The 17,482-nt window shown below is 44.2% G+C and overlaps 1 protein-coding gene across 1 annotated transcript in view; it reads left to right on the top strand.

Annotated features, from left to right (window-relative positions):
• Positions 1-461: 461 nt before the first annotated feature.
• ptchd4 (patched domain containing 4) overlaps positions 462-17,482 on the top strand; it is a 43,221-nt gene continuing 26,200 nt past the window's right edge. The window contains exons 1-2 of the mRNA XM_086189797.1: positions 462-1,450; positions 15,642-16,137. Of these exons, the coding sequence (XP_086045923.1) occupies positions 851-1,450; positions 15,642-16,137 (1,096 nt within the window). The 5' untranslated portion in view covers positions 462-850. The remainder of the gene's footprint in view (positions 1,451-15,641; positions 16,138-17,482) is intronic.

Here is a 17,482-nt window from a genome sequence, read left to right on the forward strand (position 1 = left end):
ACGGCTGTCAAATGTCATTCAATATAATGGAGCCTAAGTGTGCCAGAGGCATCAAGGGGGCTGCCATCTTCACCATAGTGATGCAAGTGCTTTAAGTTGTCATGGCTCTCTCTGGTGCGTCCATGTGCGTGCATGTGCTTTCACTTAATCAAAGTCACGAGCCTCTAACTCAAATGCTATTTTTAACAAATGAGGGAGGAATATTTGCCTCACACCACCTCCCCTGGCCTGTGTAAAGTCCCCCCCTCTCAGTCCCCCATCCATCAGCACCACCACCACCTCCTGCAGGATGATTTTACAACTCTCATTGTGCCTGTTCTCTGCACACTTCCCCAAATAACCAGGCATCATCATCATCTCCCCCACAAGCCTCGCTTCCCCTCTCCAACCCCGCCACATGGTTACAGTCAAGTACATAAATCAGGCGCCACCGCTGACGGTGTGAGAGCTGTAGAGGCAGACAGGAGGCACACATGCACATCCCACCGCCGCGGCTCGTCGCTGCTCTGCAGCCCGTGCAGCGAAGCACACTCGCGGCTCTTCACCCTCACATGGAGGCGAGATGGCTGGAGATCACACACGGACTGATCGGCTGATACATTCCTGACTGCCTGTGTGCGTGTGTGTGAATGCGTGTGTGTTTGCGTGTGTGTGTCCGTGCGTCTTGCCGCGAATTGCTGCAGTGCTGTTTTTCCAGGTGTGTGAATGCGTGTGTGTGTGTGTAAGAGAGTGTGTGTCTGTGTGTGTACGCGCGCGCATGTGTATGTGTGTGCATGGTGGCGTTGGTGTTGTAGCTTGGTGTATTTCTCTTACGAACTGGACTAAGCCGGGAAACGGAGTCTGATGTCACATGTGCTTCATCGGAGGAGACGGGGCATCTGCAAGCTGGATTTTGTGGAGGATGCTGCGGCAAGTGATACACAGAGGGCTCAAGGCTTCGTTCTACTGGCTGGGCTTATTCGTTAGCAGACACCCCGTGTTCTTCCTCACTGTCCCCGCGGTCCTCACCATCATTTTCGGATCTACGGTTCTCAGTCGATTCAAGCCGGAGACGGACCTGGAGGTGCTGGTCGCCCCGACTCACAGCCTCGCCAAGATCGAGCGGAGTCTCGCCAACAGCCTCTTTCCCATCGACCAGTCGAAGCACAAGCTATACTCGGATTTGCACACCCCAGGCAGATATGGTAGGCTGATCCTGCTGGCTAAGTCCGGGGGGAACATCCTGGAGGTGGCTGACCAGGTCCTGCAGGTTCATAAGCAGGTGTTGGATTTGCGCGTCAATTACAAGGGATTCAATTACACGTTCGCGCACCTCTGCGTCCTGAGCCACAGGGACAAGCGCTGCCTCCTGGATGATATCATCACCATCTTCGAGGATATCCGGCAGGCTGTGCTTTCCAACAGCACTTTCCACAAGGTGCCCGTGAGCTATCCAAACACAACATTAAAGGTGAGGTTTTATTGTGTCTCTGACATGCATGTCACACAGGCCTGCAAATACCCCCCCCCCCCCCCCACCCCGCCGCCAGTAGAGTGACGGTGCAGCAGCAGTCAGCATGTGAATAGCCGTGGAGGGCTGGCCCCAGCAGCTTGCCATAATTTCTGAATGAATGCGGTGGGCTAGTGTTCACTTAGGCTGCGCAGATTGCTACACATATCAGCCGGCGAGGAAACCCTCTCCTCCTCGGACAGACTTCGCAGTTTTCACCCTCCTTTGTTGGTGCAGGTGAATTGATTGGCTGCTTATAGCCCCTGACTGACTGCTCTCCTCTCTGTTCCTCCACACACACACACACACACACACACACACACACACACACACACACACACACACACACACACACACACACACACACACGTAGAGCACACAGAGGGATATCCTCTGTCTTTTTTATGCAGTGGTTCCCTCTTGCATTCTCCTTGCTGCACATGCAGCATGACACTGCTGCCTTAGCTAATAAACTCGCTGTTTTCCTCTCTGTTGCTGACGTGAAGGTGCATCAATCACACAAGGCAACCTTGCAGCACTTATACACAATACGATATGACATAAAAATGCATATGCAGCTGGCTCACAAATACACTAAAGTGCAGATGTGCTCTGCAGAGGAAGGTGTACTGGTCCTGGGGTTGTAAACTGTTGAATTCATGCTGTTTGCCAGCAGTTTAAACTCAATTGTCATTCACGCCACAAAGCTGAGTGAGGTCACAGGCAGCATGCTTTTTTTGTTGTTGTAAGTTCGTTTTGTTTGTGCTCAAGTTGCATGAAGTGCTGGTCCTTTCACCATTTGATGGTTTGTTGTTGTTTTTTCAATCAAACCACCAACAAATAACAAACTGATACGAATCATAAAAGTACACACACACACACACACACACACACACATATATATATATATATATATATATGTATACAGGCTGTTATTGTTAGTCTTAGTCGGACTTGGTCCAGGTGAAAACTTTATTGATACAAAAGCATAATACTCCTGGAGTGACTGACTGTCCCACTGACACGCACGTCTAATGTCCCACAGAGTCACAGTTTAATAATTGTTAACGTGAAGAGACTAAAGGTGATGTTCACACTCTCTAACAGTAGATGGCAGTATGAGTATTTCAATCTATCCTTACGTGTGCGTGCTAGCCAGGTCATTGATACAGGTGTATGGAATGCTCCTAATTTCATTCAGTATTCAATGTTTTTGGATTATTTGCGACATATACGCCGCATATTAATTTCTTTATATCTCTATAAATGCAAAACCCATGAAGTGCATGTGGGCCACTGATTGTGCGTCATGGTAGCTTCACGCTGTAGCATCACCATCATCATATCCATCATCCTCATCATCACTGCTCTGCTCTGACTAAAACCTGCAAGTACTTTTGCTGAGTCTGACAGTCTCACTTTGCGTTGATAAATGAAACCACAATGCACATAAAACAATCACAGTTCATCCCAGCCAGGTGCTCATTTTAATGTAAGGCTACCAAAAGTATCTTGAATGAAGGTGGTATCATCGAGTGAGGGGGACTTTGTGAAGCAAGCTCAGCGATTTTGTGTGAAGAGTCTGCTCGTTTAGATGTGCCTCTGGGGTCCATATTTGAAATGACATGAACACCCGGTGCTTAGAGAATTTCAGTGGTTACCATGAGAGAGAAATGATAAGTTCAAGACTTGTGATATGAGCTACAATCATCATCCCGTGGCAACAAGTTAGCATAACAAACACTGTCTCCATTTGAAAAAAGCTCAAACTAGACGAAATGCATTCATTTGCACGACAGCATATCACAGGGGAAAACAGCACTAATTGTTTCCAACCACGGCTGGTATCACTCTGATGTCGATGTACTCAAAACCTGCATGAAGAACCTGTAATGAACCCGACATACAACGGTTGAAAAAAATTCAGTTTTTTTTATCTTCCTTCTTTGATGACGACTTTCATGTTTATTCCGTCCTGCTGACTTTTCAAGTCCGTTCTCATACTGTGACGTTAGCACATCTCATGTATCAGGTCATTCATTAGTAGAACGTTGTCGTCGTCTTGTTTTTTGCATTTAGCGTTTGTACTGTGGTGAGAACATCAAAGCGAGTGGCACAGGTTTTGAGCTGCATTTTGGAACAGCTACTACCTTAGAAACTGCAGCAAATAAATAATGAAGTGGTTCAGAGACGTTGTTACTGACGGGGAAAGGAAAGACACGGTACTCTGATAGCTTTACTATCCGTGTTTTAATTTCTCACATGCTCAAGTGCGAAAGCTGTTCTTGGTGATCCTCCAGAGCGCTCCAGCAGATCTTCAGACCAACTGGCCTTCAGGAGGAAATTTCTGTTGTTGCAACGGAAGCGTGTGCAGGTCTGAGATATCTGATGATGATGATAGTGGATAGGAAGAAAGAACCTGCAAGAAGACACCATTTAAAAACAGGAAGCACATCTGGTGGTGTCCGGTCAGTGAACCCCGGCAGTTACATAACAATGAAATTTTTTGTCAAAAATCCTTGTATGCCAATTGTATGTGTGGTTTTGACAATTTAAGAATATACAAAAGTAGTATTTGATGAATGAAATCAAAAATAGTACATACGCTTGTATCAACAACCTGCCTGGCAGACACGTCATGGTGGCCAGTGGGTAGTTCTGTTCAATAAGTCAACCTCCCAACATCTCCAGATGTCCACTGGTGACTGATGCTATGCCAGTGCCCCCCGGGTTTTAGCTTCCTTGCTAGGGTGTCTGCCTCCCGTGCTGAAGGTACAATATCCAAATCCAGTGGCAGACATTTGCATGCACAACGCAGGTTACGCACACGCAAGGCATACGTTTGAATTCTTGTGCTGCCATCTACTGGTAGAGAGGGTGAACATCACCGTGACCTATTTTGACAAGAGCAGCCTGACATTACAGCTGTCAGATGAAAACCAAATAAAGAATCAGAGCTGAGCGTAACAATTCTGCACACGCAGTGTCCAACCTTGTTGTTTCAACAGTATTCGACATCAGCCTTGCTTCCATCTCCCAGGGGTTTGTACGTTAGTGTGAATACAACTTCTCCCGGGACCTTAGAACTGGTCATAGATGTATGGATGTATCTATGTCCGATGGTCAAATGTTCGTGTGTTTCCGGTCTGCATCCGCCAGAATCACTGAGTGATTCATCTTTTACAACACACCCATGCCGTATCCGTGACAACTGACAACTCCGAGTTATCGTGACATCTGCGTCTGTAATGTATCCCGACCGGCTGTTTGGCTTTTATTTTGACCTTTACTTTGTCTCCAGACACGAAAACAAAAAGGAATATGAGTTTGAATCCTTTTTGATTCAGTACAGAAAAACATTTTCTGTTCCTGACGAGAAATCGAAAAAAACAAACAAAAAAACTAACAAACGGGCTTTTTGGTGGTTCAGCTGGAAGAATGATCAACTAAAACACATGGACTTGAGTGCGTTTTGTTTTTGACGGTGTACTTTCAGTTCTCTTCACTGTGGCCTTCAGAAGATTTCTTGTCTTCCATACTGTACAGTCACAGTCACTGCGACAGACAGCTTACTCAGCTCTAAGAAGATAAACTGTGATACCACACACGTACTTTATGCTGAAACTGACACAATGTATCACAAGCTGGACCTCCAACAAAGCCCGCTGTACCTTCCAGTTAGAGGTGCCTCAGCGATGCGCGCTAGCTGAGCAGCATCAGTGTCTGGCTGTAGTAGCTGGGCCATTCATTGTCCTGCTGCAGACTGGTTGGCCTCTTAAAATGCAGCCCCTGGGACACAAGTGTATTCTTTTGGGAGATAGATGGTTTGTGAATTTACTGCTTGCTCTTAAATAAACCTGTCTCCTTTATTTTTCTCCAAGTCTGTCAAAAGTCCTTTTGTAGTTATTCGACAAATACAAATTACTGTGCTCAGAAACAGAAAGCTGCAAATGACAGCGCATATATTTAACATGAAAGCATTATGTGCAGCACTAATAGAAAAAAAAAGTCACTGTCGCTGTCTTGTCTCATGTTCTGTTCATTCACACTCATTCATACTCTTGATCTGCTTGTATTCATGTTGTTTCTTCTACGCTCGTGTTCCCATCTGGGCTCCTGCAGCGTCAGTGCGCCACAATTAAAAAAGAAATACGGCTCCTCAGGTCGGTCAACTTATTGTTGAACCCGATGAAGAATTTCATCAAAACGATCAATCAAGCAAAAACTCTGTGGTTCCTGCCTCTCTCATATAACGGTTGATAAACATGGATTTTATTATACTGTTCTCTGAAGGCACGAGGGGTCCTGAGGGCATAAGGTGACACCATATTTTCCCCCTGATTCTCATTTTCTTGGTGGAAGAGAAAATGAAGTACACAGAGATACTGGAGTTAAAAGGAGGTGCATCTGTAACTGCAGTTTTATGTCAAAAAGGCCTATATTAGGGGTGCACAATAATTTTGGTAAATATATGATTCCTGGGTTTATGCAATTGTTTTGTATTGCAAGTTTTTACTTTTTTTTTTAGTATGTATGAAATGTGAAAACCATACACATTTCTTTTTAATAGGATAATATTGGCTTTGGTAAATATTGCCCCAATCAGTCCTAAAATATCACCTGATACTAGCAAAATACAAAACATACAAACAACAACAACAACAAAAACAGATAACATGCTTCCCAAGCCGATACGGTAGGTGTTGTTGACTGACGGTCCCAAGCCGATACGGTAGGTGTTGTTGACTGACGGTCCCAAGCCGATACGGTAGGTGTTGTTGACTGACGGTCAGCAGCCCCCTGATGGCCCTGGACCCCACATATGGCTCCTCAGGCACAGTCAGTGGGAAACTCCAGATTTGTCGATAAGATAAACTGGTTATTTATAGTCTTAATGTCATATGACAGCATGCTAACCTTTGCTAATTAGCAGGACAATTGAAAATAATGAGAATGTCAACCCCACAATTTAGCAGATTTTCTTTTTTGGCGATGAGCCAAATCATGGCAATAAAGCCATTGGTTTTAATTGCTTTTTCTCATCTAAGGACCATCAAAGTCAGTAGGACAGCTCGAGCGCTTGAGACGAACAAAAGAGGAGAGGTAAGGCTCTCTTCCACAGATCTGAGCTGCTGATTGGATCAGAGGTGTGGATCATTGAGTTAGTGCAACGCGGGTGGTTGAATTGGTCCTGTTCCTGAACTTCTGTTGCATTAACTTGATTTGACTCAGCACAGCATCACTGCTATTGAAAATTAACTTGTGAGACCCTGAAACCCTGTGCAGTCCTTCTGTTCCTCCACCTTTCGCATCTTATTCCAAGTGAGCGAACCTGCAGCAAGCTGGGTCCCTGAGGAACTGCGGCATTAAAATCAGAAAACTCCAGCTGTGGCCGCACAAAGTTTGCCTCCCATCTGTCAAGAATCACATTGAATTGCACTCGTTCTTCAGAGCGAGACAGTAACCGCCCAACTGACTACGCGCTATTTGGACCTATGGAACATGCACAGACCGCTGAAGTTGATCGATTCCCAGCTGCATTATCTTGGTATGTTGGTCTGTCTCTGAAAAGTGCAGTTTCAGTTGGACGAATGTGTTTATCATCCATCATTTTCTTCTGCTTATCCTGTTAAGGGTCACGGGGAGAGGCGGGGTTCACACTGGACAGGTCACCAGTCCATCACAGGGCCAACACATAGAGACAGACAGCCATTCACACTCACACCTACAGTCAGTTTAGAGTATCAATCAGCCTCGTCCCCTCTTGATGTCTTTGGACTGTGGGAGGAAGCTGGAGTACCAGAGAGAACCCACACAGGAACAGGGAGAACATGCAGACTCACACAGAAAGATCCTGTGCTGGAGCCGGGACTCGAACCCGGAACCTTCTTGCCGTGAGGCGACAGTGCTGACCACTGCACCACCGTGCAGCCCTGAATGTGTTTACGTATATTCTAAATGTCTTAGTTTTAGTCGGATGAAGAACTGATCACTGCAAAATCAATATGTTACATTAGGAACATAAAAAGTGACCCAAGCACTGTAACCTATTACAGTGCCCCCCCCAACACCAGCGCTCCCACTCATTAGCATGAACCTCGCTCCTATATAATTGACACTATTTACCTCTTGAAGGTTGACGTGACCTCCTTCATCTCTCGCTCTCCTCACAGAGGATCAGCTTCTGTCTCTGCGTCTGAATCCCTTTGCTCTCTGTGTGAGGAGCTGTCCAGGCTAATTCATTTACCTGCCTTCCATTGCTTCTCCTCTCGCTTTGATGTCACAACCAGGGTTTATTTCTGGGCTTTTCATACAGTCGTAGTCTTTGTAAAAGTCCTTCTTTAGCTGAGCTACTGGATGAAAATACTAGCTATTTTCATCCATCTTTGTTTTGCTTTTCCCTGTGTCATTCTCAGTTGTGCGATCTCTTTTTCAGTTTCAGGTGTAACACAAAAGATGAAGAGGGTAGATGTGACGAACAGTGCTGGATGTATACGTATGATGAAACATCCCGTGTGAGAGTGAGAATGGAAGATTTGTTTTGTTTCTAGCATCATAGATAAAAAAAAAAATCCATAATTAGCTTTAACCCTAATGTAATGAATGTGACGAGAGAAAACTTGACTTCTGCACCTTCTCTTGGCTTTGCTTTTGTCTGTTTTCAGCCTGAGGTTAACCCCGCCGTAACGGGTATGACCAGTTATAGTTCAGCTCAGAGAGAGGGTGCTCCTCTCCTATTGGCTGTTCCACTGAGCAGCTGCATCTACTTATGCTTATACCACAAAACTGTAGGAAAAGGGGAAAAAAAAAAGCTGAAACTGAAGATGTCTGAAGCTAAAATGATGTCAGTGTCGCTGGAGTATTAATATGTGGATTGATCCACTCTGACGCCTCTCTCTGAATCCACATTTGCATAATTCACCCACCTGAAGGAAACACGTTCTCCGATATATAACCAACTGGATGGTCAGTTCACAAAATGTCCTGTGGGTGCGAGAAGCTTCTGAACTATGTTTCTGGAATTCCTGCCACTGTTCCTTCAACAGGACACACGTAAGCGGATCTAAATCTAAACATGATCGAAAAAAGGATTTAGCAGCACTCTTAGATGTTGAACCTATGGCTTGGTCCTGCATTCACACCAGCAGCCACCACATCACTGCGCTGCTGCCGATGGGTAATTAGAGCTTGTTGATGGCTTGTTAAAGCGCCAGAGTTGTTACAGCAGCAGCTTGGACATATGGTAATGCTGGTATGTCATTATGTGCTTGATAGCCAATAAGGCTTTTTCCTTACTGCCAGTCGTGCATAGTTTGCCACGGGTCATACAAATATGGAGACGTACAGTTTGCAGCTCCGTTAACATGGGTTACGCGGGTGAATGGAGCATCGCAGCATTCATGATTCATCCCCGTAATCTCAGTTTATCAAAAGAAAGTTTGCACTTCAGGGAGGAAATGACGGTTCAGGTCATCTATGTTTAAGAAGATGTTGGCATGAATGGTTGGTGAAAAAGGCATATAATATGATGCTCTGTGTATTATATGTTTATATAATATGTTTTTAGACTCCATATATTCTTAAAACATTTTCTAGCTTGATTCAAGGAACTAAGAGGAGCTCATGGCAAGTTTTTTTTTTTTTTTTCCCCCCATTGGATCCATGTTGGTGGTGCAGTGGTCAGCACTGTCGCCTCACAGGAAGAAGGTTCCAGGTTTGAGTCCCGGCTCGGGCACGGTGTCTTTCTGTGTGAGTCTGCATGTTCTCCCTGTTCCTGCCTGGGTTCTCTCTGGTACTCCAGCTTCCTCCCACAGTCCAAAGACATCAAGAGGGGACGAGGCTGATTGATACTCTAAATTGACCGTAGGTGTGGCTGGGAGAGCCGATGGTTGTTTGTCTCTATGTGTTGGCCCTGTGATGGACTGGTGACCCATCCAGGGTGAACCCTGCCTCTCGCCCGAACGCTGCTGCTTCATCTTGTTTTTACACTCAGAATGAAGGCTCTTGGCTGGGTCTGGGCTCTTAGCAACTTTTCTACATAACACATTGCACCGGAGATGTGACACGAAGGTCAGAGACTGAGACAAATAAGGCAGAAGCATGAGGATAATATTATTATTGGTTAAACTTAAGGACACTAATTTATCACTTAGAGGGAGGGTCTTTTTTTTTTTTCTTTGGTGACTTGAGGCCAGTGCCAATGATCATTTTGTGTGTGTGTGTGTGTGTGTGTGTGTGTGTGTGTGTGTGTGTGTGTGTGTGTGTGTGTGTGTGTGAGTGTGCCTGTGCACTACTTAAAGTCTGCTCCAGTCTGCAATTTCTTGGTGCAATTAACTTTCTTATTGTTTATCTGACCCAAGGAAGCACTCTGCTAGTGTGAAAACCAGTGCAGGGGAACACAGCACCAAAAATATATCGATGTATTCCAATGAGAACTAAATCAAGGTATGGTGCAGGCTGAAAAGGAGTAGGATGTTTAAATTAAGTACTCAAATTGTTATCTCAAGGTAAAGAGCTGAGGGTATGAATGACAAACATGATGTCATTATGTCAAATAAGTTTGTGATTAGCCTCGATCAAATTTGAACTTGTATTTTGCTAAGAAATACCACTTAAAAACAGCACCGACGGCTACTCTGAGCTCCCGATGGTCAAAATGTATCTTCTCAAAAAAAGTCAACGTTGCATTTCTTCTAATTATATTTTGTATGATTAGATCATCTTTTTACTGTCCTCAGTGAAGAGCTTGATTGAATTGAGTTATTGGATATTTGGTTGTGTGCTACATATCAACGTCAAGCTAAGGTCAATGTTTCAACACCCCGTTTCACCTTAATCAATCATATAATAAGAGGTGGGAGTGGGAGTGGGAGTGGGAGTGGGGATACATCAGCTGATCTGCAGAGGCATGTCTGAGGTGACAGTGTAAATCCCGCAGAGGAGAGGATGAGGCTGGAGGATGGGTGAAGATGAGGTGCCAGTTTTGACTTATAGGGGTTATTCACATACGTGTGACATTAACCCAGAGGTGACTGGGAGTCCGTGGCTATAATCAAAGTGTCCTTGGATGTCTCATAAAACTGTGGGTTGTTGTGTCTCTGTCAATGCTGACACCAAAACCTAGCTGACGGATTTCAAAATGGACCAAAACCATGCTGACGTTTTACTGGCGTTTACATGAGCAGTTAAGTTGAGCTACGGTTGTATCTTGTGTAGGTCATTTAATTAAACTTCCGTCATTGCCCCGGTACATCAGAGGGGACAGGGAGTCTGTCGGCCTTTGGAATGCCCCCACAGCTGTCAGACTTCCCTCCGGGTTCACCTTTTATTCATCACAGACCAAACCAAGTTAATCAACAGCAAGTGGTGTACCTTTTAAACGGCAGACTTAAATTTCAAGACTGATAAACAAAAATGGACAACTTCCTAAGGGAGAGACAGCATAAAGTTTGTCCCTTTTCCTGAAATACGGTGGCTTTGCTGTAGTTTCTCCCCTTGTCCTGGTTAAACACAGCAGTGTATCCTACAGAACATGCGCAGAATGTCAGGCTGATTGGGGGCCAACGGAAGTGTATGCATGGGGGGGTTCCAGTATATTTGGACTCATTACATCATGGACCACAATGTACAAGTATATAAAACTACGGTTATGGATACAAATATCTGTCTACAATTCCCCAAAACTGAGCTAACACAGACAAACAAACGTACAAGTTTACAAAATTACAGGTACAGATCCAACACCTTGTTTTCAACCCTGTAGTTACGAATGATACGAGATCTGAAGATCTGTTTCTTGAGGAATCATTTCAGCTCTACTTGTAAGACCTTAAACCACCTAAGGATGGATGCAGGCCGCTGTAGAAATCCACGCAGTACATTTTGATTTATATTCCTAAACATCAGCCGTTGAGCACATCACCGTGACACCGACAGCGTTTATCTTCTCTCAGAGACAAAAAGAAAACTTAGCAAAGTCGCATGTCACCCATCAGTCATTTTCAGACAGATATTACACGGACCGTACACACATTTTTGCTTTAATGTGGGGCTCCTTTCTCACTCTTAGTGTCTCTCGATTGCAGTAATCCATTAAAAAAAGCTGTTAGAAGTAGCAATAGATCATACATTTACAACTACTGGGTATCTTTTGGAATTTATTGATATTTTCTTCATAGATCCTGCTTATCAGTTCCTACTGACCCCCATTTCCATGTCAGTACACAAAAATTAAGGTGTGTCCAAACAGCAAGAGGGGCCATAAACTAAAGGGACTTCAGTGCACGATAGCATAACGTTATCTGCCTTCATATAAAATAAGCAAAGCCAGTGCATACGTAGAGGGTATGTTCAAGATGTGTGCAGGTCACTTATCTGCCCTCATGTTGTGTCTTCGGACAGATTTATCTGCAGAACCAGGGAGACGGACGACCCAGCCTTGGACACAGAGACAGCAAGACATAGACTGTGTCGTCTTTTACATTGACCCCATGTTGCCTTCAGTGTTTGCTCTGATTTGATGGGCAGCTGATAAGCGTCCCACAGCTCTTTACTTTGTCATTTTGTTAAGGGAAGTGAAGCCACACACTTTTGAGCCTTTACCCTGCTCCACCACTCACGTTGCACGGTGAACCAATTTGAAAAAAAATCACATCGCTGTTGCAATGATGCGTGACCTACTCATCTAGACACGACATGCGGTCAGGATAGTAATTAGGCTGCTGCGGATTTGTGTCGATCATAGGTGAACTGTTATTCAGTGTGACGATCAACGGTGGTGAGTATGATGAGATATTTTGATGTTGTGGTTGTTTTGTTTTGATCAAATTACTTTAAGGTCAACATAACATTGTTTTTTACATCCATCCATCCATCCATTTTCTACTGCTTATCCTGTTAAGGGTCATGGGGGGTGGAGCCTATCCCAGCAGCCTTAACCCTGGACAGGTCCCCAGTCCATCGCAGGGCCAACTCATAGAGACAGACAACCATTGGCTCTCCCAGCCACACCTACGGTCAATTTAGAGTCTGGATTAACCTGGTCCCCTCTTGATGTCTTTGGACGGTGGGAGGAAGCTGGAGTACCGGAGAGAACCCACACAGGAACAGGGAGAACATGTCTGTCCACATCACAATGTGTCTTAGAACAGAGAACTCGACAATCTGGGCAACCGAGAACTGATTGCGGCATAGATGTGAGAGCAGGGAAGTCGTAGCCAGCGTTAGTAGAGTGTTCCTGATAATGTGCAAACATTAAACTCTGACAGGAAACTTGGCTGTTGACTTATGAATTGGATAAATTATTTGACTCGAAGGTGCAAAGTTATCAAGCACTAACATATCCCGCTGCCCACATAATGTCAAATCAGCATAACTCATTTATTTTTCTCCTCACTGTTGTAAATTGTTTACAGAAATTGAAACCACCAATCAGAGGGATGTATTTCTCCAGAAGCTGTAGATTTATATCAAACTCCCTGCTGTGTAACAGCCTATTGTGGCAGTTTGATTGTTGTGGATTATGGTGCTCATAAGAGGATAAATTATATCTGCATTAGCTGAAAATTAAAGTTGCTCTGTGTGCAAAAGCAAAACAATATCCCATACCAATTCTAATTAATATCACAATGTTGCAGTGTTGTAAGTCTTGGTTAGTTGCTTTAATACACACACACACACACACACACGCGCGCACACACATATATGTGATGTCTGAAGTCATTGTTATCTTTCTTCGATGAGGTGCATGAATCCCGGACCCTGAATCTCTGAACTGAATCACTGTCCTGATCAGGATCCAGTCCTCGCTCTGATTCACAGTAACAGCTGTATTTTATTATTTGCGCGACAGAACTAGGATTGCGCTATTATTAATATAAACATAATCCAATATTGACACAAAACCAAAAATTCCTCCGACCTGTAAAGAACCCTGGAGTGTTCGTGTCTTGAGAAATCCGTCTAAACGATTACGCCTGCTCATGTTGGTCATTTAAAAAGATGCAGCTGTGTTATTGGTAGACTTCTGAGTTGGAATAATGTGAGGGTTCTTGTTCATTCTTTGAATATTTAAATATTTGCGCAGCAACAATACACATTTGGCACAATGCTACCATGTTTGAGACATGTTCCTAAACCCTGTTTCTACAATAGAGTGAGTGTCAAGTCACTATGACGGGCACACGCTCAGGAAAGTGATATGAGTACATACAGACTGGCCTCCCCCAGCTTTAACGGTCAACGTTATCCCCTAACAAGTCTTACTTTTCAGGTAAACTGACAGGTAAGGTAGATCAGCTCTATACTGAAGCATGTGGTTCGCTGCAACTTCATGATTCTCACTCCTTAACACAATGATTGGATGGGAATATGCAAGGAAACCCATACACAATAGCAACTGGTTCAGAAGTTGTCTTGACTTAAGATTGTAGCTACTCCTCAAGTACTAATTGCTGCCTTAGTTCTCCATTTTAAAGTGTTATCTTGAAGATTTCCATTTGCATAAATATAATTTAAGTCTCTATCGCTGAAGGAGGTCAGATTCATTTTGAGATGCTAGGCTGTACTGCAATTAGAAGAAGCATTCCTGTGCTGAATCACACAAGGTTCCCCTAAAGCTGCGATCACAAGCTCTGTTCGCGATGAATGCCAAGTGTCTTCACCTCACTTCATTTGCAGGAGTTTGGTCGCTGGATTTTTTTTTTTTTCTGGCTTCTTGTATCAAACTACCACGTACCAGAATCATACCAAATCTCACCCCTGGGAACGTCTCATGTTTGCACATCTCAACATGATGCTAGCTGTGGTCAGCAGAGAGCATCCAGTTTGCGCCCGCGTTGCCAAATAATACTGAACTGAACCGTATTTATGTTTCTGTGGAAGTTGAACATATCAGCTCTCGTCCAGCTTTACAAGTTAAGATCAGCTCAGCCTCCATTGTCTGATACAACAAAGGACTCTGATGACATCACACAGTTGACACAGTTTAGTTCCAAAATGAACTCTGGGAGATGATGTCTTAAAAAATGTGTCTACAATTACAGCTTATGGACGAAGGGGCTGCTCATGACAGCGTAGCTCAAATCTTTGATATTACCACTTCAAAGACTTTTGACAGATTCTCCTCTCAGAAGTATGACTGTTACATTATTGATAGGATTGCCTCAGAGGAACCTCATACATAGAACATACTGTATTTGTATGCCCTCAAGACACATAGAAACATTCCGGTTGGGCAGACTTTGCAAGTAAACTTTTTCTTCCCTGCACGCATGCATGCTTCTCTTCTGCTGCAATGACTCCACCAAGAAGAAACTGTCTTAAAGATGTATCAAATGCCAAAAAGCTGTCCTGACAGAGAGGAAAATATCTACCAAACTGTCATTGCATCAAAAACACTGTTGCATACTGGGACATACTTGCAATCATTTAGCTCAGTCAAAGGGAAAAAGGTTTTCCGCATGTAAAATAACCGAATTCATTAGCAATTTGCAGGGTGCCAGACTTAAAAAAAATAAAATAAAAAAAAGTTTGCTCAGGCAGGTGAGCAGGGTAACTTCTTTAATCCAAAGAAAGTCGTCACAAAAGGCAGGAAGTGATCTCATCAAAATAACTCCGGGAGCCCTCTGGAGGTCAGATAATGAACACCATGACGATGAGGTAATTAGACAGTAATTCAGTAAAGGAAAATACTTCAAGCATCAATAGAAGGTTAAAAAACAGTTTAAAAAAAAAAAAACATCTATGAGTTCGGATGCCCATAACCAGATGGTGCTGAAGGAATGAGTGTTTGAGGTAGTGACCATCGATAGTTGCAACATTTTAAATGTTGTGCCAACAATCAGCCCGTGTAGCTTCACCATTTCCTCATGACAGCTGCTTCACTCAGCTCCTCTCTGCTCTGCAAACTTGCAGTGCAACTCATGCACAACTGCAGTATCTTCACACTCTTGTCCCACTGATATCTCACATGTCTTGAATAATTAAATTAATCCCATATGGAGCAGCACATCAGCCTTCACAAAATGTCACCCAGAGTTCATGTTAGAATGAAATAGGGTGGAAAACTGCTGCTGCACTGTACTTTATGTACTTTGATGCCAAACTTGTTCCCTTGATCCATCTTCACTCACAGTCCTTCTCTTCCATGCAGGATGGCCGAGTGTCCTTCATCGGCCATCAGCTTGGTGGCGTGTCCTTCTCACCCAACAGCCGGGACCAGCAGGTTAAGTTTGCCCGTGCTGTGCAGATCACCTACTACCTCCGCAACCATGGACCAGTGGTGCAGGATGCCATCGCAGAGCGCTGGGAGAATGAGTTCTGCGCCCTGGTCAGCCGGCTATCCACGACTGAAGCACCCCATACACCAGACCAGCTCCACATCCAGTCCCTTACCTCCTTCAGCCTGTGGCGGGACTTCCACCAGACAGGTGTGCTGGCCAAGGGGGAGGTCCTGGTCAGCCTGGTGCTGGTGCTCCTGGCTGCCACCATCTCTAGCTCCATGCGGGACTGTCTGAGGGGGAAACCCTTCCTGGGCCTCCTGGGCGTGCTGACCATCTGCATCGCCAATGTGACAGCTGCAGGGATCTTCTTCATATCAGACGGGAAGTTCAACTCAACGCTGCTTGGGATCCCCTTCTTTGCCATGGGTGAGACTGTCAAGTGTTTGTGTGTGTGTGTGTGTGTGTGTGTGTGTGTGTGTGTGTGTGTGTGTGTGTGTGTGTGTGCGCACGCGTGTGTTTAAGGGTCTTAACAGGGGATGCAACAACGGTTGACTAAGAAAGATATTAACTTCATTCGTAATGTCTTTTTCTTCCAATTCCAGATGTTCATTGTTGGTTATAAAATAGGGGAGAGCAATTGTGTAGCATTTCCTTCTCTTTTGTCAATGTGAACATCTGTTTTGTATTTCATGTCTGTATTTGCAGCTACAAAGTCGTAGTATATTTGGGGTACCATGCCTCACTAATTTGAACTGTTTTTTTTTCAATTCAATAATATTTCTTATATATTTCTTATTGATGATCCCTTGTACCGCTTCCAGGGAGAAAATATTGTATGGAAATATTTCCTTTTTAAAGTTACGCAGTACGACTTTATGATGATTTAAAAGGGATTTGTTTCTTTCCTGTATGATGGCAGATATTAGTCTTTTGGTGTTGCTCTCGTCCTGCAGCGCTCCACCCACAAATACTCGCCCACTCCCACACAGGTGGAAGAATGCAGATGTTAAATTCACATCTAATTGTTTTTCAGAATTGTAAATGATTTCTGGAACTCCCAACAAGTCAGGTTTTTTTTTGTTTTTTTTTACAGAACAATCATTCTCAAGTGCCTACCTAGCGAACATGAACACACAGAGGGAACACGTACACACATTGGTGGGGGGCTGCCACTGTGAGGTGCCTGGGGAGAACTTGAGCATTAGTTACACTTCACTTCTCCCACCCACATTTTTCCGCTGGTCTGGGCATTTGAAATGGCAAACGTGTCATACCAGACCAGTTCCTCTAATCTGTAGGCCCCAACTGCCCTGAAAAGATCAGAAGTGAGATCAAACCCACGGCTTTACTCGAGAGAGCATTTTAGCTCTGAATGAGGCTTGTATCTAACACCGAAAAGCCCAAATGTATAGCAAGTGATAATTGGAACCGAGGGTGCGCCACAGGCGTCAGATGTGAAATGGCCTCACAGCAGAAGCAGGGACAGCACTGTAACAGTCGAGACACGTGCTCCTCACTGATGCGCTGTGGCGAAAACTAGTTAAAATATCAAAGCGTCAAGGCAGTTTGACTCTGTTCTGCATTGATATTGATAAATGCCCCACATCAGATGATGAGTGACTGTGTGTGTGTGTGTGTGTGTGTGTGTGTGTGTGTGTGTGTGTGAACATCCATTGCAACATTGTGACTCACTGACACTTTTTAACAACAATGAAGAAGCTGCAAACAAACAAGCAGCTTTGGATAGAAGTAGTTTTTTGATTAATCACAT

Source organism: Aulostomus chinensis, chromosome 20 (genome assembly GCF_037954235.1).
Source record: "Aulostomus chinensis isolate RoL2024-O1b breed Wild chromosome 20, RoL_Achi_v1.0, whole genome shotgun sequence".
NCBI lineage: Eukaryota > Metazoa > Chordata > Actinopteri > Syngnathiformes > Aulostomidae > Aulostomus > Aulostomus chinensis.